At 44.5% G+C, this 26,691-nt stretch overlaps 1 protein-coding gene across 1 annotated transcript in view; it reads right to left on the reverse strand.

Annotated features, from left to right (window-relative positions):
- The window catches only part of Bbs2 (Bardet-Biedl syndrome 2), a 32,472-nt gene that overhangs the window by 900 nt on the left and 4,881 nt on the right, over positions 1-26,691 (reverse strand). Inside the window, exons 2-16 of the mRNA XM_040735375.1 lie at positions 24,459-24,686; positions 20,173-20,298; positions 19,023-19,085; positions 17,349-17,426; positions 15,117-15,221; positions 14,925-15,011; positions 12,725-12,860; positions 12,501-12,640; positions 11,557-11,701; positions 11,301-11,472; positions 10,168-10,297; positions 8,090-8,221; positions 6,228-6,365; positions 5,234-5,346; positions 706-854 (exon numbers count right to left, since the gene is read on the reverse strand). Of these exons, the coding sequence (XP_040591309.1) occupies positions 706-854; positions 5,234-5,346; positions 6,228-6,365; positions 8,090-8,221; positions 10,168-10,297; positions 11,301-11,472; positions 11,557-11,701; positions 12,501-12,640; positions 12,725-12,860; positions 14,925-15,011; positions 15,117-15,221; positions 17,349-17,426; positions 19,023-19,085; positions 20,173-20,298; positions 24,459-24,686 (1,942 nt within the window). The remainder of the gene's footprint in view (positions 1-705; positions 855-5,233; positions 5,347-6,227; positions 6,366-8,089; positions 8,222-10,167; positions 10,298-11,300; positions 11,473-11,556; positions 11,702-12,500; positions 12,641-12,724; positions 12,861-14,924; positions 15,012-15,116; positions 15,222-17,348; positions 17,427-19,022; positions 19,086-20,172; positions 20,299-24,458; positions 24,687-26,691) is intronic.

A 26,691-nucleotide genomic window follows, 5' to 3' on the forward strand; every position in this document is an offset into this window, starting at 1 on the left:
GACGTACTCTGCTTCCTGTGGGCTAGCCTGTTGTCTGCACTTCCAAAATGGACACTTGTCTCATTACTCTTCAGTCTTTTTTTTTCTACTTTAAGGCTATTTACTTCCTTTGGATTATGAACACTTAAGTTTTCTCAACAGTGGTTCTCAGCCTTCCTAATGCTGCGACCCTTTACAGTTCAAACATAACTCCCAAACATTATTTCCATTGCTACTTCATAACTAATTTTGCTACTGTTATGAACTGTAATGTAAATGCGGGATATCTCATACACAACCCCTGTGAAAAGGGACAAAGGGTTGTGACCCACATGTTGAGAACCACTACTTCAGCAGCTACAGCAAGATCTTAGAAAGGAACTTAGGGCTTTATTTCTTTTGTGTTTAATTTTCTTTCTATGAGAAGGGGGGGTTGAGACAGGGTTTCTGTACATAGCTTTGTAGACCAGGCTGGCCTCAAACTCACAGAGAGATCTGCCTGCCTCTGCCTTCCAAGTGCTGTGCCACCATGCCCCACAAGGCTCTTTTTTTTTCTTTTTAGAGCCCTCAGTCTGAGTGGGAGAAACCTAGATACAGCCGGCTCTGGGGTGTTGAAGGCAGGCTGCTTTAGGACCCAGTGTAAGTTATTATAATGCATCCACAATCTTGCACAATGCACATCTTTCAGAACATCACAGACAAATCACGGTGCCAGCAAAGACTCACCACGTAGACGGCCTGCTCTTTGGATGGCTTGGTTCACTGCCTTCAGGGTTCCTAGCAGTTCTGTGTGGTTGTTACATCGAATCTTATATCCGTTTAGCAAGTCTTTATTAAGGTCATAGAGTTCCATATAACGATTCTTCATTGTTTTCCTGTGTAAATCAACAGAAACCTAGCATTAACATTTAACAGACTTTTAGTCACATAAAAGAAAGAAAAAAGGAAGGAAGGGGAGAGAGTGAGAGGGAGGGAGGGAGGAAGAAAGGAAGAAAGAAAGAAAAAGAAAGAGAAAGGAAAAGAAAATATCCAGGCATGATGACACATCTGTTAAACCCATCACTTGGCAGGTTGAGGAAGAGTGTAAGTTCAAAGCCAGTGTGAGCCATTGGCGAGATGCTGTCTCAGAAAAATGGAAGGAAGGAAGGAAGGAAGGAAGGAAGGAAGGAAGGAAGGAAGGAAGGAAGGAAGGAAGGAAGGAAAAAACACCTTTTTAGTTGTATTTTCATTAATATAGACTAACTGACTGAGCTTTGCTTTGAAAACATCCAAAAGTTTCCATCAAACTGTCTTTTTTTCTCCCAGACAATAGAAAACAAGCAAGCTTTCTGAATAATTGGTCCATGGTTTGTTCAGATTTAGAGCTAACCCTCCCCCCTGGGCTGTGGATAAGGGAAAGTCAGCTCTTTAATCTTAGTAATTAGTAATTTATTAGATAAAGAGGTCTATTAATAAGTATTTCTAGAGAACAGACTCAGCCTTATAAGTTTAAAAGCACAGACCAGTGAGATGACTCGGTGAAGAAAACTTGCTACCACACCTGATAGTTTTAGTTCAATCCCCAGAACCCACATGACAGAAGATCCAGCTCCTCAACTTGTCCTCTGACCTCTACACAACACAGTAGCATGCACACACACAAAGTAAAATGAACGTAAAACAAAGAACTTAGAAATACTATTCCTATACAACAATGAAAAATGTTGAACTGGAACTCAGTGCAGTGCTGAATACAAAATGGTAGTTTCTCTGCAAACGTGGCAGCTTCTTATCACACAGCTTGAGTTTTCTCCATACTTGTGTGCAGCTGCTTGTTTTTACTCTTTTGGGGGGACCTACCACCCAGCTCCCAAATAAATACATGGAGGCTTGTTATTACTTATGAATGCCTAGCCTTGGCTTGTTTCTAGACAGCTTTTTTTTTTTTAACTTAAATTATCAGGTCTACCTTTTGCCTCTGGGTTTTTTTTTTTGTGTGTGTGTATGTGTATCTTTTCTTTCCTTCTTATTCCGTGTCTGGCTGTGTGACTAGGTGACTGGCCCCGTCTTTCCCTCACTCCTTGATCTCCTTCCAGATTTCTACTTATTCTCTCTGCCTGCAAGCCCCACCTATCCTTTCTCCTGCCTTGCTATTGGTCATTCAGGTCTTACTAGATCAATCAGGTGTTTAGCCAGGCAAAGTAACACAGATTCACAGAGTTAAACAAATGCAACATAAAAGAATGCAACACATCTTTTTATCATTAAAACAAATGTTCCACAGCATAAACAAATGTAACAAGTCTTAAAATAATATTATACAATACTTTTGTTTAAGGAAAACAAAAAATCAGAAGCCAGGCACTGGTGGCACACTCCTTTAATCCCAGCATTTGGGAGGCAGACGCAGGCAGACCTCTGAGTTTAAGGCTAGCCTGGTTTACAGAGTGAGTTCCAGTACAGCTAGGGTTAAACAGAGAAACCCTGTCTCAAAAAAATTTTACATGTATACAAAAACCCTGTATGAAAATGTAACCCCCCAAAGTTAGGGAATACAGATGTCCAGCCACTGGTAAAGGGATAAACTGACCAACACATAGTATTTAGCAGTAAAGAAGGAAAAACTACTGACACATGAACCAACATGGATAAACACCAAAGGCACAATGGTAAGTGAAAAAAAAGCCCAACTTAAAAAGCTATGCATGATATCATAGTATGTAGACAGGGTAAAACTCAGAGTAAGAAAGGAGAAGAGGAAAAGGTATCAAACAGAGGCCCAAAGGAATAAACATCCCACATCTTGATTTTAGCAGTAATCAGGGAAGCTTCTGTGAATTGTTTTCTGTATGAATATTACAAGCTATGTGTCAACTATATTCATATAAATTAAAACATGCATGTGTATGCGTGGGGGGGCGTGAGAATGCAAGAAAGGCATAAATGATTCTGAGAAGAACATTGAAGCTTATGGACACTTCATTCCTCCAGGGGCCTCACCTGTACAAAACCAAATGCTAAGGACACCAATATCAGAAAAGCAAAAGCATAAGCTGGAGACCCAGAAGTGTTGGCCATCAAAAGAAAAACTCTTACTTCAATTTACAGGACACATTTGGAAATCATTATTTTTATTACTACTACTACTACTACAATTATTATTATTATTATTATTATTGGAGACAGTCTGGCTGTCCTGGAACTCACTCTGTAGGCCAGGCTGGTCTCAAACTCGGTCCACCTGCCTCTGCATCACAACCACCACCACCTGGCCTGCTGCCCAGTCAAGAACAGTTTTAGAGACAAAAAAAAAAACAACCCAAAAAACCTTGAAGTGGCTGATACCAAAACAAGGGAGCCTCAGAGCACTCCTGAGAAACAAGACTAGAAGGAAAAGCTATCTCATCTCACCGTGTATTCCTGGCTAACATAACACCATTTGAATGTGATGAGCATGCAAAGACCTGGAGTCCCTCCACCCGGCCCCCGCCACCCCCCTTGCCACATCTCCCCTCCTCCCCCCAACACCCCTCCCAACAGGAGGTCCAAGGCAGAAGGACTGAGTGTGAGGCTAGCCTCACAAAAACTATACTAGAAACAGAAGTATTGTGTGGTCCAGCAGCCTACTTCTGGGTTACTAGCCAGAAGAATTTTGATCAGGATTTAAAAGGCTAGCACCTGCATGCCTGTTCACACAGCAACACACAGTGAGAAGGCCCATAGGCAATGAGAGAAAAAACAGCTTTGGAGGCCATGAGCTACTCAGCCTCCAAAAAGAAGTAAACTGTAAGATGTAACATGGGTGAACTTTGAGGATCTATGAAATAAGTCAATCCCAAAGTGACAAACACTACATGTTGCCTCTTCTATGAGGAATCCATAAAACTGCCAAAAACAATAGAGTCAACAAGTAATACAGTCAACAAATGGACTCATGTCTGCCAGAGGGTGAGGAGAGGGGGAAATGGGGAAATACTAATTGTTGGGGGCACAGAGGATCTTGTCCTCACAGAGAAGCACTAAGAGAATCAGGAATGTTCATCACATAGGGTGTCTTCTCAGTGGAGGAGATAAAAATCAAACACCGGCCTACATTCCATCCAGAAAGCTGAGAGTTGATTTTGTTAATGACCTGGTGACCTTTTTGCTCTCTGAAGGGACAGACCTTACCCATCTTTTGCTATAGAAACAGACAGACCTCACCCAAATTCCTCAGACTGACCACCCCAGACTCTTCCCTCCCTAGACCAGTACCCATCCTTAGGGGAGATGTCACTTGTACTCTATGCTGTCGGTCAGAGACCACGCTGGATTCTAGGCCTTTTAGCTATAGATCCCATCCTCCTGGTCACACGTACTTTGTAAAGGAGTCTCTATGTAGTCACACCTTCAGCTTTACTGTGCACCAGGAATTGGATTGACTGTTGTCTGGAAACCTTTCCCCAAACTGCACTGGGTTTTAAATATGCTGACAGTGAACCACCTGTTATTAGACTCCCTGAAGTCTGATCCTGGTTGAAGAAGCCAATCTGCACTGGGTTTTCATTCTTAACTCTTCATGTGGTTCAACTCATTACTCTACTGATGAATCTCATAACCTCCATTACTGTGGATCTTACTTTGATTTCCATTTGGGGATTTGCTATGATTTTGATACAGTTTAAATGTGCCTCCAAGGGTCCTCAGTGTGTTACTGTGAAGAGGTAGTTGGACCTTTTAAAGATTATAGTACATAAAGGATGCTGCCTTTGAAAAGGATTAAGGAAGTTCCCATTGGATCCTAGTTTTAGTTTTTTCAAGAGAACTGCTATAAAATAAAAAGACCAGTCTGTCTGCTTACAGTGTTGCTATGCATTTCCTGCTGTGACGCCATCCACCACTGGGCAATACAGTCAGGAAGGCCCTCACCCGAACCAGGGCAGCGTTATGAGGACTTTGACTCTCCAAAAACTAAATAAACCACCTTTCCTTATGTTATTCAGTCTTAGGCATTTTGTTATAGCAATGGGATGCAGACAAATACAAGTCTTTTTATAAACAATGCCTTTATGAATACTGAGTTAATATGCTAGCTGTAATAAGCACAAATTTCTTTAAGCCTTACATTAAAAGCACAATTGCTGGGTCACAGAGTACATTTTCAGCCTTACCAATAATGCCAACTCAGTTTCCAAGTAACTGAATCCATCTAGACTCCACCCCGCAGCATGTGAGTCCCTGCTCCTCATTGCTCTCGTTTGACTCTGCACGTGTCCCAGCTACGGCAAATACTCACATGTCCCTCATCAGACGTGCATCCTCAGCTCTGACGAGCAAACTCCGGATGAGGTTAGAATTATCGGCCATGTCGGCACTGAGCTTTTGATGCACTGAATGGTACTCATCCACCTGCAGACCAAGAGCACTCAGACATGAACGAGGCTTCACTAAGACACTGCCTGCCACATACAGGGTTCCCCACCTCCCCATTCAGTCAGACCATCTTAAGTACCTCTACATTCATCTCCTTTTATCAATGATGATACCCCAGGTTAGACCTTCCTATGTCAGCATCAAGAGCCCAAGCAACATACATAAGGTTTTAGTGATTCCTGGTGGTAACCGTGGGGTTGTGGTTTCTGTGAGGGTCTTCTCTGCAGGAGGGGGCGGTGCAATACTATGCACTGAACTTTGGGCATCAATGCTCCACCACGAAGCTGCAGCCCCACCCCAAGAGTAACGGTTTACACTGTAGCAGATCATAATCCCTAGTTTTCTTTTTTAATTTTCAACTTGGGTTTTGGAAAGCAATGATCTCAAGACCAAAGTGGAAACAGCAGATTAGATGGACAGAAAGTAATGATGTGATGCGTGCTTGAAAGAGAATCCTCTGGACCCAGGAAACAATGGACTGAAGAGGTGACCACTTTTACAGAACCCCACTAAGGAATTCACCAATGGTCACATAAGGTTTTACAGAATTCTTTAGAACACGATTATCATATAGCCTATGTGCATGGACGCATACATGAGTACATGCATGCATACATGAACATCTTTACTTATTTTTTATTTTTTATTTTTTTTGGTTTTTCGAGACAGGGTTTCTCTGTGGCTTTGGAGGCTGTCCTGGAACTCACTTTGTAGACCAGGCTGGCCTCGAACTCACAGAGATCCGCCTGCCTCTGCCTCCCGAGTGCTGGGATTAAAGGCGTGCGCCACCAACGCCCGGCTCTTTACTTATTTTTTTAAGAGAAATATTTCCAGCTCTGAGGCTGCCATGGTCTCACCTTCACCAGTATTTTTCGTAATTCCTCAAAGTAGACAGGGAAATCTGCTTCTACCTGAAGGTCTTCAATAGCAAAAAAAGACGCCATCGACTGGATGATATCACCAGCCAGATCAATATCATCAGTATTGACAGTGATCTACCCAGGGAAAAAGGACAAGTTTAGCATCCTCACATACAGATGAGAAACAGCCCCTGACTTTCTCCAGGGTCCACACAATTCTTTTGTTGTTGTTGTTTTTGGTTTTGGGGTTTGTTTGTTTTGTTTTGTTTTGTTGGTTTGGGTTTTTTTCTGTCTTTGTTTTGTTTTGTTTTGTTTTTGTCTTGTTGTTTTTTTCAAGACAGGGTCTCTCTGTGTAGCCCTGGCTGTCCTGGAACTCACTATGTAGACTGGACTGGCCTCCAACTCACAGAGATCCACCCGCCTCTGCCCCACCTCCCCCCGGGCGCTGGGATTAAAGGTGATGCTACTACCACCCACACACCATTCTTGAGGATGTGTTTCTGTGTAGTGATAAAGTCAGGCTGCTTTTAGGAAATTATAAACCATAGTCATTATTGCTTGCAGCTGCGTAAAGGTCACTCCTCTGCCCTTATAAACTAAATGCAACATTAGTCAAACAAGTAAAATGATTCTGTGCCAAGTGTCATTCAAACCTACCCTCCCAAGTAGCTGGGACTACAGGTCACACCAGTGCACCTGTCTTTGTCACCAGGAGAAACACAGCAAACAGCTCAACAGGAAAAAGATGGTGTCCTTGCAAACAGCTAGAAAGGAAGTGATTTCTGACATTTTTCTATTTCTGTCTAATGATAGAAAAATGCCTGCAGAGGTTATGAAGGCTGGAAGCAACACAATGAAGAGGTCAGTCGTAGAGGGAAAGCTCAATGAGGAACGGCAACTAACTGCCTCGGTTGCTCCGGTGGATGTCTGCTGGATGTTGTGTTCACCATTTGGTGCTGCTACCTTGATATGCCCTCCCAAACAGCTGCCCTACTCATCTCTGCCACATGTCGTAAACTCCCGATCTGATGTTCTGTTACCACTTACTGCTCTCTCTGCTGCCTGCTACTGATTCTCCCACTTTTGCTTGCTATATACTCAACAAACTTACTCATTCAAAAAATAATTATAAAAAAAAGCACAGCTATCATGGACACAGTAGATCATTCTCCAGACCTTACAGAATAGTGCCTCTCTGTACTCCCAGCTATCAGTTTTTTGTCTGTCTGAGGCAGCCCAGGCTTGAACTCAGAGATCCACCTGCCTGTGCCTCCTGAACCACCACACCCTGCTCCTCCCCCATTATCTTTAATTGTCAGCTTGACACAACCCAGAACCAATGGTAAGGAACTTTCAGAGTGGAGTGGTGGGCCTGCGGGCATGCCTACACACAAGGGATCTTCTTCATCGGGTTAACTGAGGTGGGAAGGCACACCCTGAAATGTGGGCTGGGGCTGGGCTGAAGGAAAAAAGGAAGGATACAGCACTAGCGTATCTTAGTCCTTCCTCTCTGTGTCTTGCCTGGGATGTAAATGTCGCCAGCTGTGTCAATGTTGCTCCACAACGATGGATGTGGCCGGGAACTAAAACTAAACCAAATCCTTTCTCCTCTAAATTGCTTTTGCCAGCATATTTTGTCATGGTAACAAAAGAATCAACTAAAACACCAATTCCTCCCAAACGAGTGAAAGCAAAGAGCAAGGCAGAACCCTGCTGTACTAGAGTGAACCCCAGGGTCTTCAATGACACTGAGGCACTGGGTTAGAAAACGTGCTTCTACGATCTTGACAGCGTTTCACTTTGCACATGAATGGTCAAACAGCACAGCAGAACCCTATACCCCTGGCGCCATACATTACCTCGCCACTTGATTTTATTTTTATGTAGAGCTGGCCACCATTGCGTAAAGACGTGAAACAGGCATGAAACGGGACATTCTGAATGTTATTGTCTTCTGGCAACAGAAAGTTCTGGTTGAGCCAAGTGACCATCTTTAAAATGAATAGAACAAAGTGCACATCAGTTTTTAAAGTACAGTCACTGTGGAAGGAATTCCTTCCTCTAGTTTTACCGCATGGTTTAAAAACAGGTCAAGTGCATGAGAATCTTACTCCCTTCTCCCTGAGTCCTGGTCTTCAGCAGCAGTGATAACTACAACTGGTCCCACAGCAGGCTCAACTGGAGGGTTCTTCCTCCTTAGACATAACCTTGCATGAAGCATAGAGGACTGGAGTAGGTGCTGTTTCTCTTTATCAACAGTTTTTCTGTAGGTAGACAGGACTGTCTACACAGGGTTGCTCCACGATACTATGTAATTGTCTTTGATTAAGCACATAGGTGCACTCAGACACACGTTACCTGCACACAATTTGATGTTAATACTTCTCAGTGGTTTTGCAGTCCAGCTGCCAGGAAAGAATTCCCCAAGAGGCTGTCTAGAGGGGCCTGACTATGATCTGTAGCCAACATTCCCTCTGTCTTCTCTGCCCTGGGAGCAGCGCTCCTGCCATTCCAGTTCCTAAAGATGTAGGCCTGCTGCAAGTTGTGCTCTGCCTGCTCCTTGATCAGGAGCTGTCCACCGTCTACAGCTGTGCTGAACCAACAACCAGAGACACTGACTGATGAAAGCTCTGGCAGTTCAGCAGCCCCACATCTCCTGAGCTGACCCATCCCTAGCTGCAGCCTCCACACCAGCACCATTTCAGGTGACATCAGCACAGCAGCCAAGTTCACTGGGGCTGGACTGCCAGGGCTGAGGCAGCTGGCTGGGGCTGGTATTAGGACTGTGTGGGAGGTGCCTCATCACGGGTTATGCCAGGAAACAGGAAGCGTGGGGAAAGGCATGGGCTGGGGGTTTGGCAGAGAGAGCACAAGCAAGTACTGTATTAATAAGAAGAAAGAGTTCTGATGCCCAGCCATAGGTACAGTCCACTGCAACAGATGTTAAGCTTATAAGGCATTTTACACCAGACATAGAATCTTTCAGGGCTCCTTATGAAGTAGACAATACATTATAGATAAGGAAACTGAAAGTGATGAAGGGAAGTCTTCAAATCACTAAAAATGTAGTTAAGGTAGCACTTAAGCTAAAATGTCCCCACCTCCAAATCCTCTTTCCATCTCCCCAGGAATTCCTGGGCTCAAGTGATCTTTCTGCCTTCATCTTGTAAGGAGCTGGGAATGCAGATGCACAATGCTACCCTAAACCTCTCAATTTCATACAAAGCTTCTCTTGAAATACTAAGTCAAGACAACTAACTAATACCATAACAAAAGAAAGAGGGAGAATGAAGAATAGGAAAAATCAGTTGTAACTAAGAGGGGGAGTGTGTGTGTGTGTGTGTGTGTGTGTGTGTGTGTGTGTGTGTGTGTGTGTGTGTAACTTTCAGAGTTCAGAGAAGAAACATGTCAGTGAATTTTGAGTTTTGTTTTATTTTGTTTTTTGAGACAGGCTCTCACTATGCAGCCCAGGCTGACCTGGGATTCATGCTGTAGCCAAGGCTGCTCTCAACTCATAACCCTCTTGCCTCTGAAGTTCTGAAATTGCAGATAGGCCTATGCCACCACACCTAAAACCAATAATGTTTTATTATATGGCATAAGCCATGGCCGGCCATACGGTTCACTCAGTAAACCATGTCAGCCTGAAGATATGAGTTTGACTCCTAGAAGCCATGGAGAAAGAAGAGAACCAAGTACAAATGTTATCCTCTGACCCTAACACTCACACCACAGCATGTACACATACATCACACAATCATAAACACACTCAATAATAAAGTAAAGCTTGAAAGTTTCTTAGCAAACTCCACACCACATAGTTCCTGTTGACTGCTACCAGCACGACAGTCACATTTCTCCCTTCTACAGAGAGAGTAACATTAAAAGGACTCTAAAGTGCAAACTATGAACTGAAAGAAAAGATCACACTACTCACCCTCTGTGCCCGCTCCGCAATGATAAAGTTCACGTAACTGGCGGGCTCATTAGCCGCGTCTGGGCTGGTCATCGCATACATGGTGAATCGGGGGATCTGTCTTGTCAATTCAAATACATGGAACTGGGTGCTACAGCCAACAATGAGCACGAGAGAAGCGTTCAGTGTCGTGTTAATCTGTGCTCCCCACCCCCTGCAGCTTTAGGTCAGGGTCTCATGTAGTCCAGGCTGGCCTTGAACTCCTGTTCCACTTACCTCTGCCTCCCCAGCACTAGGATTACAATAAACCACCATGCCTGACTCAGTACAGTGCTATTTCAAAGTGAGGGCCCAGAAAATAAACTCACTACTGGGTTACCACCAACTGATATCTACGGTACACTGAACCACGAGGGGGAAGCTTGAGGGTTAAAATTCTGTAGCAGTGAATGGGGTTGAGATTTAGAGATAATGTAAGTCATCCACATATTCACACACTCGCGCACCAAGGCTTTATAACATCCTCAGAGAATTAAAAAAGCCTTTGATTTTCACTGACAGATTTTGTTGCTGTTATTTTTATGAAACAGGGTCTCATTAAGTTGCCCAGTATGGCCTTGAATTCTCTTGTAGTTCAGGATGGCTTGGAACTTTTGATCCTCCTGCTTCAGTGGGATCACAGGCCTGCACCACCATGCCCATTATGAAAAGGCCTTCATCTTCAACAAGTGTAGTGGGTTTTTCCCACTAGCTTCAACACTGCACCTCATATAAACATCTCCCAGCCCTCAGAGTGTTAGTGGCCAAACTACATTTAACTAATTATTAAATTATTCTTCCATATGTGATACCAAGGCTCAAACCATGCTAAACATACATTCTACCACTGAGTTTCACCAAAAACTCAAACATGTTGTTAAAGTTTTTGTGTCCCTCAGATCATCTGATTAAAACTTAAAAATAACCATCTGAAACTTGCATACCTCTTTTTTCTTTAGAAAGAGTTCAAACTAGGAAAATAAGAGGTCATGGGAAAAGCCTGACTTGTGGGGTCAATGGCGTCTCTGCTCTGACAGAGGGTAAACTTAATAGCAAACCAACCCATCTTGCCCTCGTAAATCCCTATGGAAATAACCTGTGACAAAAAGGGTCACCTGCTTCTGTAACCCACGAAGATCTTCAAGTGCAGATCCACAGGGACATCTTTGGGAGGTGTAATTGGGACACGGATGGAGCTAGAAAGGTTGTGAATGCTGGGGTGGACCACATGGCTTTCACCCACAAAAATTCCCTCTGCAAAAATTAATACTGCTCGGATGATGGTATCTGGAAGGAGAAGGAAATGACATTTTAGGAACCACTCCAAGGCAGCACAGGCACTGACCAGAACCACGTGTAATAGAATCTTACCATTGGAAGTGGAAATGCGTAATTCTGCATGCGCATCTTGTATATCATTCCCCAGGTTGACTGAGAGGGCAGTGTGGAGCTTGGTATTGGCTGGGATTATGCCTTTCTGCCCGTCAGCCTCATTCAGGGGACTGCTCAGTTCTGCCTGTAAAACATCACCCCCCAGCTTCAGTTTAGTCACTCTGAGAACAAAAGTCCAAGTTAAATACTACGGCTATTTAGCTTCAGGATAGACTTCCCCTCCCCTACCAATCTGGCCTTTGTGACTCCTCTGAAACCGGCTGGCCCTGTTAGGGCTCCTTTGTAGTATCTGGCTCTGTGAGAAATACCCATGCCTCGCTTGTCCCCATCTGTGTCCACTGCACCTCATCATGCCCTTTACCAATATGTCAGTCTGTCTGTCTCTCTATTTCTCTGTTTAAAGACATTTTATTTTTAGCTTTAACTTGGTGACTATGTGTGGGGCAGGGGAGGGCTGTGTATGTGAGTGCAACGTCTGATGAGTCCAGACAGGACAGACAGTCTCCTAAAGGTGGAGTTATAGGCTGCTGTGAACCGCCTGCTACAGGTGGTGGGAGCCAAACTTCCGTGTCCTCTGCAAGGGCACCACACGCATTAACTGCTAAAGCCCTTCTCGCTCCTTCCTTTACTTGGGACGGGTCTAGCTGTGCAGTCTGGACTTCACCCAGGAGGCTCCTTTCAGCCTGAGTACTGGGATTGCATCACGTGCCACCATGCTCCGCTCTCACGCCTCTTCATTCTAGCAGTGGCCCAAAGGCTGAAGCAATCCGCACTTCTGCAGTTGGTCAAGAGGGCCCAGCACTCACCCTGGCACTCTCCCACACTGCAAACCGAACTGGCTAGTCCCAGCATGTTGGACTCCGCGCCCCCTCGGCAGAGGCCACGCCCCTCGGCAGAGGCCACGCCCCCCGGCAGAGTCCCACCTTGGCGTTCTCCTCATAGTTTCGGAGTTCCAGCAAAAGATTCTGCTTCTTCTGACTCAGCTCTCGGATCAGGTCCTGCTCCGCACTTGTGTCCAGGAGGTTCCCCTTCATATCCGCTGTGCCTGGCAGGTAGCCTCGGACTGAACAGAGGACAAGACCCTAAGCACAGCCACTTCTGCTTTTGAAATTTTGACTTCTCAAGGATTTTTCTTATCCCAATTTACTTTCCCCATCCACTGAGCAGCAGATTAATTGTACGTGGCCATCCATCCGGTAATCTCCCTCTACCACACCAGCAATCGCAGAAGAAAAGTTGTCTTTAAATATGACCTCCCCAGTTCGGTCACTTCGAGCATCAACCTGAAAATAAAACAAGAACATACAAGTCACTTGTGCTACAGTTTAAAAACAAAAGCAGCAACAACAAAAGAGTTAGCTTTACACACATCTGCAATCCTATCACTCGGGAGGATCGATGCAGGGTCATCCTCAGCTACGTACATATGGTCTGGCCATCTGAAGGCATCTTTTATCCTTGGCTTTGGGAGATAGTCTCATTATGTAGCCCAGGTTGGCTTGAATTCAAGATCTTCCTTCATCTACCTCTTAAGTGCAGGAATTATAAGCAAATATCACTGTGCCTTGGTAATAACTCCAAATTCTTGACTCAACCATAATTTCTGTTCCCCATAAATGTGGTTGGCTAGGATCTTAACGTTTGCTTCTCCCCAAAACTTATACATTGTAGCCTTACCCACAAGATGGTGGTTTAGTACCACTGGAAGGACCTGCAATGTGTGGGATTAGTGCTCATGTAAAATGCCTCCAGAGCCAAGTGTGGTGGTGCACACCTAGAATCCCAGCAGTTGAGAGGAGGTTTGAAGGCAGTGTGGGCTGTACAGTTCCCCACGCCAGCTTAGGCAGCATTAACAGGACCATATCTCAAAAACAGGAAGATAGTATTTTTAGGAAGCACCCCCTACCCTGGGAAGTCCTGCAGTGTCTCCTGCTGTGAGAAGACAGCCACTCCCCACACACCAAACCTCTGCACTGAAATGTTAGAGTCCCCAACCCAGGAACAACAGGAAACAAAGTCCCACTGCTTGCAAGGTACCCAGGCAATGTTGTTCGCTACCACAGCCTAAGAGACAAACATAATCAGTGTTTGAAATGCCTTAGTCAGTAATGACAACATAGTCTTCCCTTACAAGAGCCAGGGACAAGACGGAGCAGACAGGTGAGAGCTGCTTTTAAGTTACATCAATGGAAGGCAGGGGTGCCGGCCAAAAGTGAATCAGAGCAGACAAAAAGGCGGGAGTTAGCTGATGGCCTAGGCAGTCTAACTCTGACAAAGGAGTTAGTACCAGCGGTATCCACAGAGATCTGGAAGCTAACAAAACAACCCTGACTTGCCAAAACACTAAGAAATTCTGATTTGAAGATGAAAAAGAAAGCAAAAGCAGGCCTAGAAAGATGGCTCCAAGGTTAAGAGCACTGGCTGTTCTTCCAGAGGTCCTGAGTTCAATTCCCAGCACCCACACAGTGGCTCACAACCACCTATAGCATGATGCCTTCTTCTGGCATGCAGGCATACATGCAGGCAGAACACTGTATACACAATAAGTAAATCTTAAAGAAGAAAGGGAGGGAGGGAGGGAGGGAGGAGGGAAGGAAGGAAGGAAGCAAAAGAATTTTACTTTGAAGTTACAGGTTGAAAAGCAATATCCTAACATGATTCTTCCTGTTAATTCGAAGTTTCCAGTTAGCTTTAAAAGAGCTATTCACACAGCTCATTATTAGATTATTAACTTTATACTGGCCTACACCTACAATCAGTGTGATGGATGGATTCCCATATCCTCAAAGAAGAGATTTAGAAAGAATTTCTCTGGAGATTTTTCCCCCAAGTGTGGTTTACAAGGCTTAAAGGACTTATCTCCTTACAGCAGGAAGAAGTTATGTGGAAAGAGAGAGTTAGGTTTACTTCTACGCCATGCAGCCAATAAGCAGATGGTAGTGTTAAAACTTAAGCAGCGTGCAAGAGAAAGATGCCATGTGACAGGGTTTAAGTAGAGGGTTTTTTTTTTTTAATTAGGGAGAGGGATCATAAAAAGGGAAGGGAGGAAACTGCCCTCTGGAGACAGGAGTAGCAAGAGAGAGGAGAAAGGTAAGAGAGGGAGAGAGAGAGGGGAACAGTGAGAGGGAAAGAAAGAGAAGGGAGGTGGGCAGGGCCCTTTTAAAAGGGAGCATAGTGAATACACACAGGTGGTGCTCTTAGTGGCTGCAGCTGAGGGCGTATCCTGTCAGAACCCCAAGGACAGGCCAGTGCAGATGCCTGAATACTGACAGGTAGAGCACAGGCCAGTGCAGATGCCTGAATACTAACAGGCAGAGCCACCCATACACTTCCTAATGGGCGCGTACCTTTCCATTAGACCATCCAGTTATCAGCTCACACACGCCATCAGAATTAATGTCAAACGCATGAATGCCCATGGCATGGTTTTTGGACTGAAAAAGAATTTCAATAATTAGTAAGAGTTCTCTCCACGTAGAAGTACACAATCCCTGAACAGGGGTGGAGGTGGAGAGTGGGAGGTAGTTAACTGTACTAACTTTAATTCTCCAGTATCGGGCTGTTTTGTCATAAACTCCAACTGTGCCATTGGAAAGGGCATAACCAAACCGACTGCCATACATGGGACACAGAGAGGTGACTATCTGCAAAAAGAAAACAGGAGTTCAGTAAGGCTCAACTTAACTTCACATGTAACCTTATAAAACCACATGCCTGGCCGGGCGTTGGTGGTGCACGCCTTTAATCCCAGCATTCGGGAGGCAGAGGCAGGTGGATCTCTGTGAGTTCGAGGCCAGCCTGGTCTACAGAGCGAGTTCCAGGAGAGCCTCCAAAACAATACAGAGAAACCCTGTCTCGAAAAACCGAAATAAATAAATAAATAAATAAATAAATAAATAAATAAAACCACATGCCTATATGGAGAAACTCAGTTCTCCAGGGGTGACATGGCCATTGCCATCTTGAAATCAGAACAGCTGTGAGTATGCATACAGGCCTCTCATACCACGGAGCCACCGACATTCACTCATGGAAGCATGGGCAGGGCTTACAAGGTTCACAAGGGACACGGGGCCTCTCCTCTCCCTTCCCCAAGTGTATGGCGCTAACAACTGAGAGATGGAAGGGAGATTTTTCCTTCAGTGAGGTTTGTAGCCTCAGTATAACTCATTGGTTCACCAAGCCAGATTTAAGTGGAAGTCTGTCAGTGCCCTCTCAATCTTGGGTGACTCACCAGGGAAAGTCAAGTATCTCCTTGCTGGCTGTACTTAGATCTGAAAGCCCTTCTGACACTAAGCAGCAGGCAGTGAAGGCCTGGGGCTCCTGATAACTGATAATGCCCATTAGAGGGTGAACATCTTTGAAGCTGCGGCTTCTTCCCACTGTCAGGAACTAAGCACTTCCCCAAGGGCTGCACTAGGGAGGTTCTGTATCCAAAACCGACCCCTGTTTTTTAATCCCACTCCCCAAACACTGTGGGTTTTTCAAGCTGATCACAAAAAGGCTGAGGCAGGAGAAATGCTCCAAGATCTAGTCCAGTGGAGGAGGAGGTTATAAGATAAAATATTCTAAAAGGGAGACCCATATGGCTTAAGGGGGTGAAACATCACCCAACATCCATGAATATGGCATCTACCTCAGAAATAGTCACAAAAGACGTCAAGCCCGAGATCTCTGTGCTTCACGTGGCTAACTGAACCACTTGAAGTCTGCCTCACAAATTCTTTCCTACAAGAGGACAAGCACCAAGAAAAGCCCAGCTCAACAGCACTCGAACCCATTGGGGAAAGCTATAAATCCCTCTAAGAATCTAATAAGCTGCTGGAGAGATGGTCCAGTGATTAAGTTTGATTCCTAGGACCTGCGTGGCGGTTCACAACCATCTGTAACTCTGCTTCCAGGAGATCCAACACCCTCTTCTGGCCTGTGCAGGCACCAGGCAAGCACATGGTTCACAGACTTAAATGTAGGCAAAATACCCACATATATAAAATAATTTTTTAAAATATCCAGAAAAATCAGGCATGGTGGCTCATATCTGTAATCTTAACACTTGGGAGGCTGAGTCAGGAGAATTGCCACGAATTCCAAGTCAACCTGGGCTGCACAGTGAGTTCTGGGCCAGCCTTGGTTATTACAGAGTGAGAACCTGTCTCAGAAGACAAAACAAACAGCAAAATTCCAGCGTGACAGCAAGGATCCACCTTCTTGGAAAACTCCTCACACAAGCACGATCCCGTGGACTGGATCCCCAGTCCCTCTACAGACACAAATCTTTACACTATTGCTTTTTACACTCATTTCTCACACTCACTTCTCTGTCCACAAGTGTAATTACACGTTATAATAAATCTGGGCCAGGCAGGGTGGTGCACACTTGTAATCCCAACATTCAAGAGGCAGAAACAGTCAGACCCTCATGAGACTATCTCAGAAAAAACAAAAACTGTGGGGCATGGTAGCACACAGATACCTGTGAGTTTGAATTCCAGGCCAGCCAGAACTACACAGTCAGAACTTGTCTATAACAGTAATAACAATAATAAACGTTAATGTTATTAATAAATAATAGTAACAAGTATGAATATATAAGAAAAAGCTCATTTTTCTCTTGAAGGCCCTAGGCTATGAGACGATGCCCAGAAGTTTGCTCAGAGTGCAGTGCCGACCCACCTAGTCCAAGGTTACCATTCTGCAACCCAGCCTGTGACGTGATGCTCAGCACTCTCTCTAGCAGCCTGAGGTCACCACTCTGAAGTAGCAGTTCCTACCTCTGTTTCCGTCATTTCTGCCACAATCTCATCTTCTTTAAAAACTCGGATGTCAAAATCCTCAGATCCAACAAGAAGCTGAAAAAGGGAAGGAAGGATCATAGCCCAAGGTGTAAACACAGCAGTTTCATAATAAAGAGGCATCCCTTTGCAGCCATTGCTACCCAGCAGTTCCAGCCCTCTAGAAATCCAGTGCTCATGGGGGTTGTAACTGATTTGGCCAGGAGAGAAGAAGTGGCCCCAGCCAGCTGATCCCACAGCACAGGGAGGGGCAAGCCTGCCAGGACAAGCTCCTTCCCCGTGTCAGCAGCGCCCCCTGCTGCTGATGGAAGCCTGCGGTGTTCAGGCTGCCTTTCGAGCATGTGTGCTCCAGCTGTGTTCCATACTGTTTCAGAACTGCCTCACCCCTTGGTAAACACATGAATGTTCCATCTGTCCAGGAGCACCCATCCATGCCACACACACTGACAAATGACTTTTTTGTAGAATAGAATGCTGCCATTTTACTGAGGTGAACCAGGACTGTGGGGGCATACGCTGTAATAAAAACGTCAGGAAAGCTGGCCTGAGAGCTTATTGGACCTATCAGACCAGGAAGGACGCAGCTCCTTCACCTGGGCTCCACTAAGAGGCGGGCACTTAACACTGCATGGTGCATACATAGTGACCTGTCAAGCTCCTGACTGACTGAGGGGTTTCAGTTTAGCTAATTCCCCGAAAGCGATGCCGTCTACTCAATCTGCCACCTGCACATCCATCCCCCAGCCTTGGTCATGGCCTTCACTTCACAGCCCCACGACAGACAGACAAGCAGGCAGCATAGCGGTAGCAGCTGCTGCACCGGTTCCCGAATCAGACCTCAGCTCCCCAAGTGACAGGGACTATTGCAGATCTGTTAGCTCCCCTCGCTCTCAGGCTTTTAGCCCCCTCCCCATGCAGCCACACTGTAAACCCCCCCTCCAAAGATTTATAGCTACGCCGTGCTATCCAATGTGTGATCCAAGAGCAACACTAGTAATCTCAACTGGAATAAAAGAAGTCTGTTCGCATCAGCCAGGGGCAACACCTGAAAACTGATGCCGATAAAAAACTTGGCACCCTGTGAATTTATTGTTATTTAATTAATCCCGGTACTGTGGAAAAACATATATTTTTGTCTATGTTTCTGAAATAGTACACTCATGACAATGCCCTGTCTCAAACACCAGAGCCTAGTGTCCACGGAAAGTAAGGCTAAGTTAGGGCCTACTGCATACATACCAACTTCTCAAGAATCTGAGTTCTTAGGGTGATTTCTTATATTAACACAGAATTATCAGAATAATGTCAAAAGAAATAATTTTGTCAAAAAAAGAAATAACTTTGTCAGCCAAAACTGAAAATGACTTAATGTTCCAAAGTGTCAGAAGCAGTTTATAAGATTATAAAACATAACGGGGGCCTCATCAACTTTCGCCTTCTCTCCTCCTCTGTCTCAGGGACACAGTGATCCTCCTCTGTCTCAGAGACAGTGAGAAGAGGAGGAGGAGCAGAGATGAATGAGAAGGGGGGAGGACAGGAGGGCAGAAGAGGGGAGAAAGACCCGTTAGCTTGTGTTTAACACAGCCACGAGAAGCTGATGGCATAAGAAAACGAATTCAGCTGAACAGCACTGACGGCTGCTTCTCCTCACACCTCTGTCTTCCCATCACCGTCAAAGTCACACAACGCCAGGGAGTGAACATTGTCTCCAGTAACCTGAAAATAAAGCAGGAAGTCATTAAGAAACCATCCTTGTCGTTTAATCTAAAATATCAGCTACATGAAGGGAAGGCTTACATAAACTACCAGTGAGTTCTCAACATTACCTATAGTTAATATACATTACCTTGTTTTTAAAAATTCTTTCTTTTGTGTGTATGAAGAGCCCCAACAGTTAGCCCCCCTAATAGTTGGAAAATTACTAAGCTGTCCTGTCCTTGGATGTGAGCAGCTACACTTAAAGATAAACATCTTCTCCTGGTGGTCATCAAGGACTTGGAAATATTTCTTAGACCTCAGTCCTCAAGGACTTGAAAACATTCCCCAGACCTCAGGGTTCCAGGAGAATGCCGGTCACAAAGTTCAGCCAGGCACAGCCATTGCCTAAGATAGATAATGAGCCAGTCAGTCATAAGCATGCATGTTTGCATGAAGGTCTGGCACTGATTACCAAACACCCCTTTACACCTCCACCACCCCGTTTGTGGTTTTAGGCTTTAAAACTTGCTCGGGGTTCACACCTTCCCAAAGGCAGCTGAATCCCAGTGTGCAGGCTTAATAAAAATCCTCTTGCATTTGGCAACAAACTTGGACTCCCTGGTGGTCTTTGAGGCAAGGGTCCAGAGAGAAATACTGTATATATACATGTGTGCATATTCTATATTCTTGTGTGGGTATGGGTACACATGTATATGTGTATGCATACTTAGAGATGTCACAGCAACTGCAGGTGTCACACTCAGGAACTCTATCCACTTCCTCTGAGACAGGGTCTCTCACTGGCCTGTAGTTCTGACCTGGATTAGACTGGGTGACCAGTAAACCACAGGAATCCTCCTGGCTCCCTCCCCAGTGCTGACATACAAGAGTAGGTGGCCAGGCTCTACATTTTTATATGGGTTCTGAAGACTGAACTCGGGTCTTCAAGCTTGAGGAGGGTACCTTAACAACAGAGCCATCTCTCCATCCCTATTAGTCCATTGGGTTTTTTGAAAGTATTATTCAATGTAATCAGTGGTAAAAAAATCTAGAGGAAATTAAAGTGGGAACGCTTAAGAGTACCAAAATGTTTAGTTCTTCATACCGTCCAAAAGAGATCATTTCCTTCATGATCAAAACCCTGAAGAGCACAATTGCCACCGATGATTGCAAGAGGGGGGGCAATGTCTCCCAGTGTCCCCAGCACAATGGCATTTGCTCCATCTGCTACCTACAAGGGAAAAGGCAGGGCACAGTGAGGTGCAGGCAGACTGAGGGTGAGGTCATCACTGTTCCCATAGATGCTCAACCGACTCTACCCTTGTCTCCTAAGAGGGCAGCTAGGCTTCTCCTGGGCCTGCACTGTGACCTGGGCAGAACAAGCAGAGAGCCCAGTACATGCAGAGCGCAGCTCCCACCCAAAAGCTGCTACAGCACATGGTTCTGGCAATCCAGGACTCTCTAGGACTTCTGACTTCTGGAGGTGTGGTCATCTCCCGATGAACAAGGCATGCACCTTTAAACACCCAAGTTCTGAGATACATTTACCCCTTTTAGGCATAAATCTTTCTGTACTACCACACCTAGCATTATATAATCTTTAAGTAAGAAACATTTAAATATACATGTGTATGTGGGGGGAAATACATCATAAATTACATATATATACATATACATATATATATATAAGTATACAAAAATATAAAGAAAAGATTGGCTACCCCAAAAAAGGAAATAGGTAGGAAACAGAAAAGCTAGTAAATTACATGTAAAAAAAAAATTGCCGAGAAAAACAGGGAAGCAGATGGGGAGCTGAGTGGGAAGCAGAACAATTGAGAACACCCAGAATGAAACCCAAGGCGTGTGTGATAACCTAAAAAATTCGAAAAAAAAATACATGTGTGTGGAATATTGCTTTAATTGTGTAAAGGTGTGTTGCATTTTTTTATGCTGTATTTGTTTAATTATGTAAAGATGTGTTGCATTTGTTTCACTTTGCCTGCCCAAGGCACCTGATTGGCCTAATAAAAAGCTGAACAGCCAATAGCTAGGCAGTAGAGGGATGGGTGGGGCTGGCAGGCAGAGAGAGTAAGTGGGAGGGAGACTGAGAGAAGAGAGAACAGGGGAGAAGAGAAGGAGATGCCTGGGGCCAGGCAGCTGCCAGCCAACCAGAATCAGAGTAGGACATACAGAATGAAAGAAAGGTAAAAGTCCTGAGGCAAAATGTAGATGACAAGTGTGGTGATATATTATTTATGATTTAATAAAGATTGCCTGAAGTATCAGGATGCAAAGCCAGCCACAAGCTATAGAGGTCAGGCAATGGTGATACCTACCTTTAATCCCAGCCGCCAAACTAGCTAGCCATAGATTATGGCCACACACCTTTAATCCCAGAACTCAGAAGATAAGCAGATGGATCTCTCATGTTCAAGGCCACTCTGGCCTACACAAGATTGAATCAGTCTAAACGATTAACAGAGCTCATGCCTTTAATCCCAGCCCTAGAGAGGTATATAAAAAGACAGGAGCCCAGTGTCTCAGGCTGCATTCTGAGATTTAGTCTCCAGCCCATGCTGAGGAAAGGCAAGTCTGAGGCTTAGTGGAGAGCTCATGGAGACAGGATCATAGTCTGAGGTAGAGGTAAGAGCTAGTAGCTTGGCTGCTTTGCTTCTCTGATCTTCAGCTTGAAGCTTGAACCCCAATATCTATCTCTGGGTCTTTTATTTATGGTGTTATAGACAAGAAACAGGTTAATTTAAATTAAAAAAAAGTTAGCCAGAAATGAGCATAAGCTAAGGTTTAGCATTCATAACTAATATTAAGGAGCTAGTTGATGGCCCAAAAGAAAGCCTGGTGTGTGTGTGTGTGTGTGTGTGTGTGTGTGTGTGTGTGTGTGTGTGTGTGTGAATACAACACTCATAAGAAATTTAAATTGCCAAAAGACCAGTCAATCAAAACATAAAGTTAAATAGTAAATAATAAGTAGACAGGGTAGCACCTGTAGTCTCAGCTAAGCACATGGCTGAAGCAGGAGGATTGCCTGACCCTCAGAGTTTGAGATCAGCAAACACATCAAGACCCTGACTCAAAGAACAACAGATGGATAGATAGATAGATAGATAGATAGATAGATAGATAGATAGATACACAGACAGACAGACAGACAGACAGACAGATGATAGATACGTAGGTAGGTAGGTAGGTAGGTAGGTAGGTTGGCAGGCAGGCAGAAAAGGTAATAATGAACTGGGAAATGAGTTAATAAATATATTAAACTTAGTTTTCCGCTAATAAATAGCCAGTAAGAAAACAATGAACAAGAAACTCAGTAGAAAGGAAGCATCAATAGCCAATGAAATGAAAACATTGACTGGTAATCATTTCCCCTTCTTATATAAACAGTGATTTAAAAAAAATCCGTAACTGCTAAAGTACTCTCATAATCTAACAGGAAGGTAGAAAAACAAGAGCCCCCTAGGGAGCAACTTAATAATAACTATTAAAAATGCATTTAGCTTAATGGTGCAGGGTTATAATACAGGCTTGCAAGCTTGAGGACAACTGGGCTACATGGGGGTTTATTTGACTTACTCCTTACAGTCCATCATCAGGGGAAGCCAAGGCAGGAACCTGGATGCAGGACAGGGAGGAGTGCTGCCTACTGGCTTGCTCCCCACGGCTTGTTCATCCTGCTTTCTCACACAGCCTAGGATCACCTGGCTAGGGGTAGCACTGCCCACAATGCACTGGGCCCTTCCCCATCAGTCCTTAAACAAGAAAATACCCCCAGAGGCTTGCCCACAGGCCAGTCTAATATGGGCATTTTCTTATTTGAGGTCACCTCTTTCCAGATAACCCTAACTTGTGTCAAGATGACAAAAAAGTAGCCAGCATATTTGGCTGCTTCACGATGAGTTCAAGATGAGCCAGGGCAACTTAGTGAGACTCTTAACTCAAAAATAAACAGCAAAAAAAAAAAAAAAGGAAGAAGGGTAAGGAGAAAGAGTAGGAGGAGGAAGGCCTTTGGCCCTTTGGCTTCACAATTACACCTCTGGCTTTTAATTTTTTTTTTTTTTTTTTTTTTTTTGGTTTTTCGAGACAGGGTTTCTCTGTAGCTTTGGAGGCTGTCCTGGAACTCACTTTGTAGACCAGGCTGGCCTCGAACTCACAGAGATCCGCCTGCCTCTGCCTCCCGAGTGCTGGGATTAAAGGCGTGCGCCACCAACGCCCGGCTGGCTTTTAATTTTTTTAAAGATTCATTTATTTTGTTTGTCTGCAGAGGCCAGAAGGTTGTAGCTCCTAACTGTTGGTAACTCCAGTTCCAGGAGATCCATTAGCCTCTTATGGCACTCAAGGGCACCTGGCATGCAAGTGGTGCATAGACATTCATACACATACACCCACACACATAAAATAATTAATAATAATAATAACTTTTTAAAAGAAAGACAGCTAAGCATGAGCTCTAAGAGCCAGAAAGCAGCCTTCCTCCAGAGTTCCTGCCCTGACTTCCTGCAACAAAGGACTGTAACCTGTAAGCTGAGATAAACCCTTTCCTCCCCTGGTCACAAGAATACACAGCAGCCAACAGTGGTGGTGCATACCTTTAATCCCAGGAGGCAGAGTTTGATCTCTGTGAGTTTGAGGCACGCCTTTAATCCCAGCACTCGGGAGGCAGATGCAGCATGCGGATCTTTGTGAGTTCAAGGCCAGCCTGGTCTACAAAACTACACAGAGAAACCCTGTCTTAGAAAAAACAAACAAACAAACGAACTCTGTAATCAGGCATAGCTGGTCTACGTCTATAATCCCAGTACTCGGGGGACTGTAGGAGGGTCACAAGTTCAAGAGCAGCCTGGGCAACAGTGAGACCTAATCTCAAAACACAGACTCACAAATCTGGGTGGGCAAATGCTGTTTGTTTATAGGTGATTTTTAAAACATTTCTGCCCTGTCTCTCCCATAAAGAAATATGGATAGCTCGGGCATTAAAACTGCAGCACTTGTAAACAGCAGGCTACAGGAAGGCCCTCCATGGTGCTTAAGGCCATCAGAGAACTGTTTGCTGGGTTCCCAACAGATCTTGACAGATGGTGTCACAGATACACATGTTAGAGACACTCATGACTCTCACCAAATGTTTAATAACCATAACCCAACAAATAGGCTACATATACAACAAACAGCAGTGAAGCTGAGTTCCCCACTGCAACCACAAAGAAGATACTGCAACAAATGTCCTCAAATAAAGTAACAAGGGCTGTCAACAGCAGCTCAGTGATAGAACATTTAACTGCTATACACAAAAGGCTCTGAGTTCAATGTTTTTTCGAGACATGGGCATTAACAGGTAATGGGGACTTGATGGTTAAAGGGGGTAATACTTACCTCTCTGTAGAACAAATCTGAATTATTGTAGATATCATAAGCCAAAAGACTTGTCTGTGTTCCCACTAAAAGAGCATCATAGCCAAGCTCAGGGTTCAAGACTCCTGCAGTCAGGCAGCTGACTGTCTGGTTAATGTTGAGGAGAGAAACATCAGACTCCAGGGGACTCTGGAAGACTCTAGATGCACTGAAATGTTGGCTCCGTGTATGAGGGTTATGAATAAAAACCTGAAAAACATAAAAGCCATATTCTCTTAAGTGCCAAATTGACATGATATGTTTTAAAGATTGTTTAGTGGATTCCAACAACAAGAAGTCACCTTAATCTATAAAGTTTGAGATATTTATGTAAGGCCAGGCCTGGTGGTGCATGCCTTTAAGCCCAGCACTCAGGAGGCAGAGGCAGATGGATTGCTATGTTTGAGGCCAGCCTGGTCTACAGAGTGAGTTCCAGCACAGCCAGGGCTACACAGAGAAACCCTCTCTCAGAAAACAAAGAAAGAAAAGATGCTCATCCACAGTTCTGTGGGAAGTTAACTTCCAGTCTGTGAACTATGGAAATCCAGTGTTCCCAGCCCTGCCGTCAGAGTGAAGAGCAAGCCCCAGTTTCACCATGTGCTCCACCAGTGGGGTGCAAAGGGTTCAGACAGGGCTGTCTTCCCTGGTGGTAAGCACAGGAAGCTGATGCCAGACAGCCCATAACCACAGGAACCAGAAGAGCACTTCCCAAAGTGTCTTCCACACCAGCCGAGTAAATCCCCTTCCGAGCCCTTAAAATAGCCCATCAGTTTAATTAATGTGCTTTACAAGCTTCAAACTCCTCATAAAAATCAAATTCTTGAACACTGTTTCATAGTCCCCATTAGTAAGATCAAAAATTAAAATTAGTCCCAAAGACAGAAATTCAACTGTTTTGATTATCATAAATTTGATCATCTGAGTGACTTCATAAGTCATTCAACTTCCCTGAGCTTCACCTGTGGAAATGAAGCTTAAGTCAGACATTCTCAGGTGGGGTGACATTGCAGTGATGGAGAACAGGCTGTGGGGTGCCGTGCCTTCAATGTCAGAACGACCTGTGGCTTCTAAAGGGCTACAATGAACGGGGTTATATAGTACAACTGTGACACTGCACTGGAGAAATTGCTTATAATTTTATTTTTACTAAGGTGTATCTCTCCGTGCCTGAATGTACAAATGTGTTTGGGCTCCCGTAGAGGACAAAAGAATGCATTGGATTCCCTAGAGCCGGAGGCAAGGGGTTATGAGCTGACGATGTGGGTACTGGGAACCAAATTCCAGTCCTCTGCAAAAACAGTAAAATTATTAACCGCTGAGCCACTTCTCCAGCTCCCTCTCACTGAGAAAATTTTTATTATCTTAAAAAAACAAACAAAACAGAAACACCAACTTTAAGGGAACATCATGACAGAAGGATGAAAACCACTAAATTGGAGTCCCTGGGCCCCAATTTTAAATATTTCATTCCTTTAGTATAAATACAGTATTAATTTCAAGTTATTAACTACAAGAATTAGTTTAGGAAAAATAATACTGTAGGAAAAAATGGGGCCAGTAAGACAGCTGAACAGTAAGGGAGCTTGCCGCCAAACCTGCATTCTGTCCCAAGGACCCACGTGGAGGGCTGACTCCCACAGAGAGCTGGCTTCCTGTGACCCCCATACGCACACTGTGGCACCACACACACTCATATACACATACACAAATTAATACATTTAAAATATATTCAAAAGAAGTAACCAGAAAACATGAAGAAAATGTGTGTAGCAACTGAATATTGTTTAATGGTCTCCTGTGTGAGATATTTACAAGCTCTTAGCAACATTAATCGCACTTGACTTGTACGGGGTCAGAAGATTAAGGCCCGGGTTGCAAGTGACAGGCTGAATCATGAACATATTGTAATAGCGCTTAACAAAGAGTCTTGGAGTTTTGTAGAAATTAGACATTGAGAAAAAAACAGAAAGAGAAGTGACTCGTGCACTCTAGTCTGGAGTGAGAGTCAAGTTTTTGCCAAAAGCAACAAGAAACTCAGAGTGAGGCTGCTCCTGGTCTCGTCTACACACAGAAAGAGTCCCTAGGGAGCCTCCTGTCCCTTCAACTGCCTGATGAACAGACACTTCCTTCAAAGGAATGGCGGTAGATGACAGTGTTGTCCTAGCTGAGCCACTGGTGATCTAAATCAGCGGACTCCCCAGCTCTATACTGAGAG

The sequence above is a fragment of the Mesocricetus auratus genome, unplaced genomic scaffold, assembly GCF_017639785.1.
Source record: "Mesocricetus auratus isolate SY011 unplaced genomic scaffold, BCM_Maur_2.0 Super-Scaffold_100045, whole genome shotgun sequence".
Lineage (NCBI taxonomy): Eukaryota > Metazoa > Chordata > Mammalia > Rodentia > Cricetidae > Mesocricetus > Mesocricetus auratus.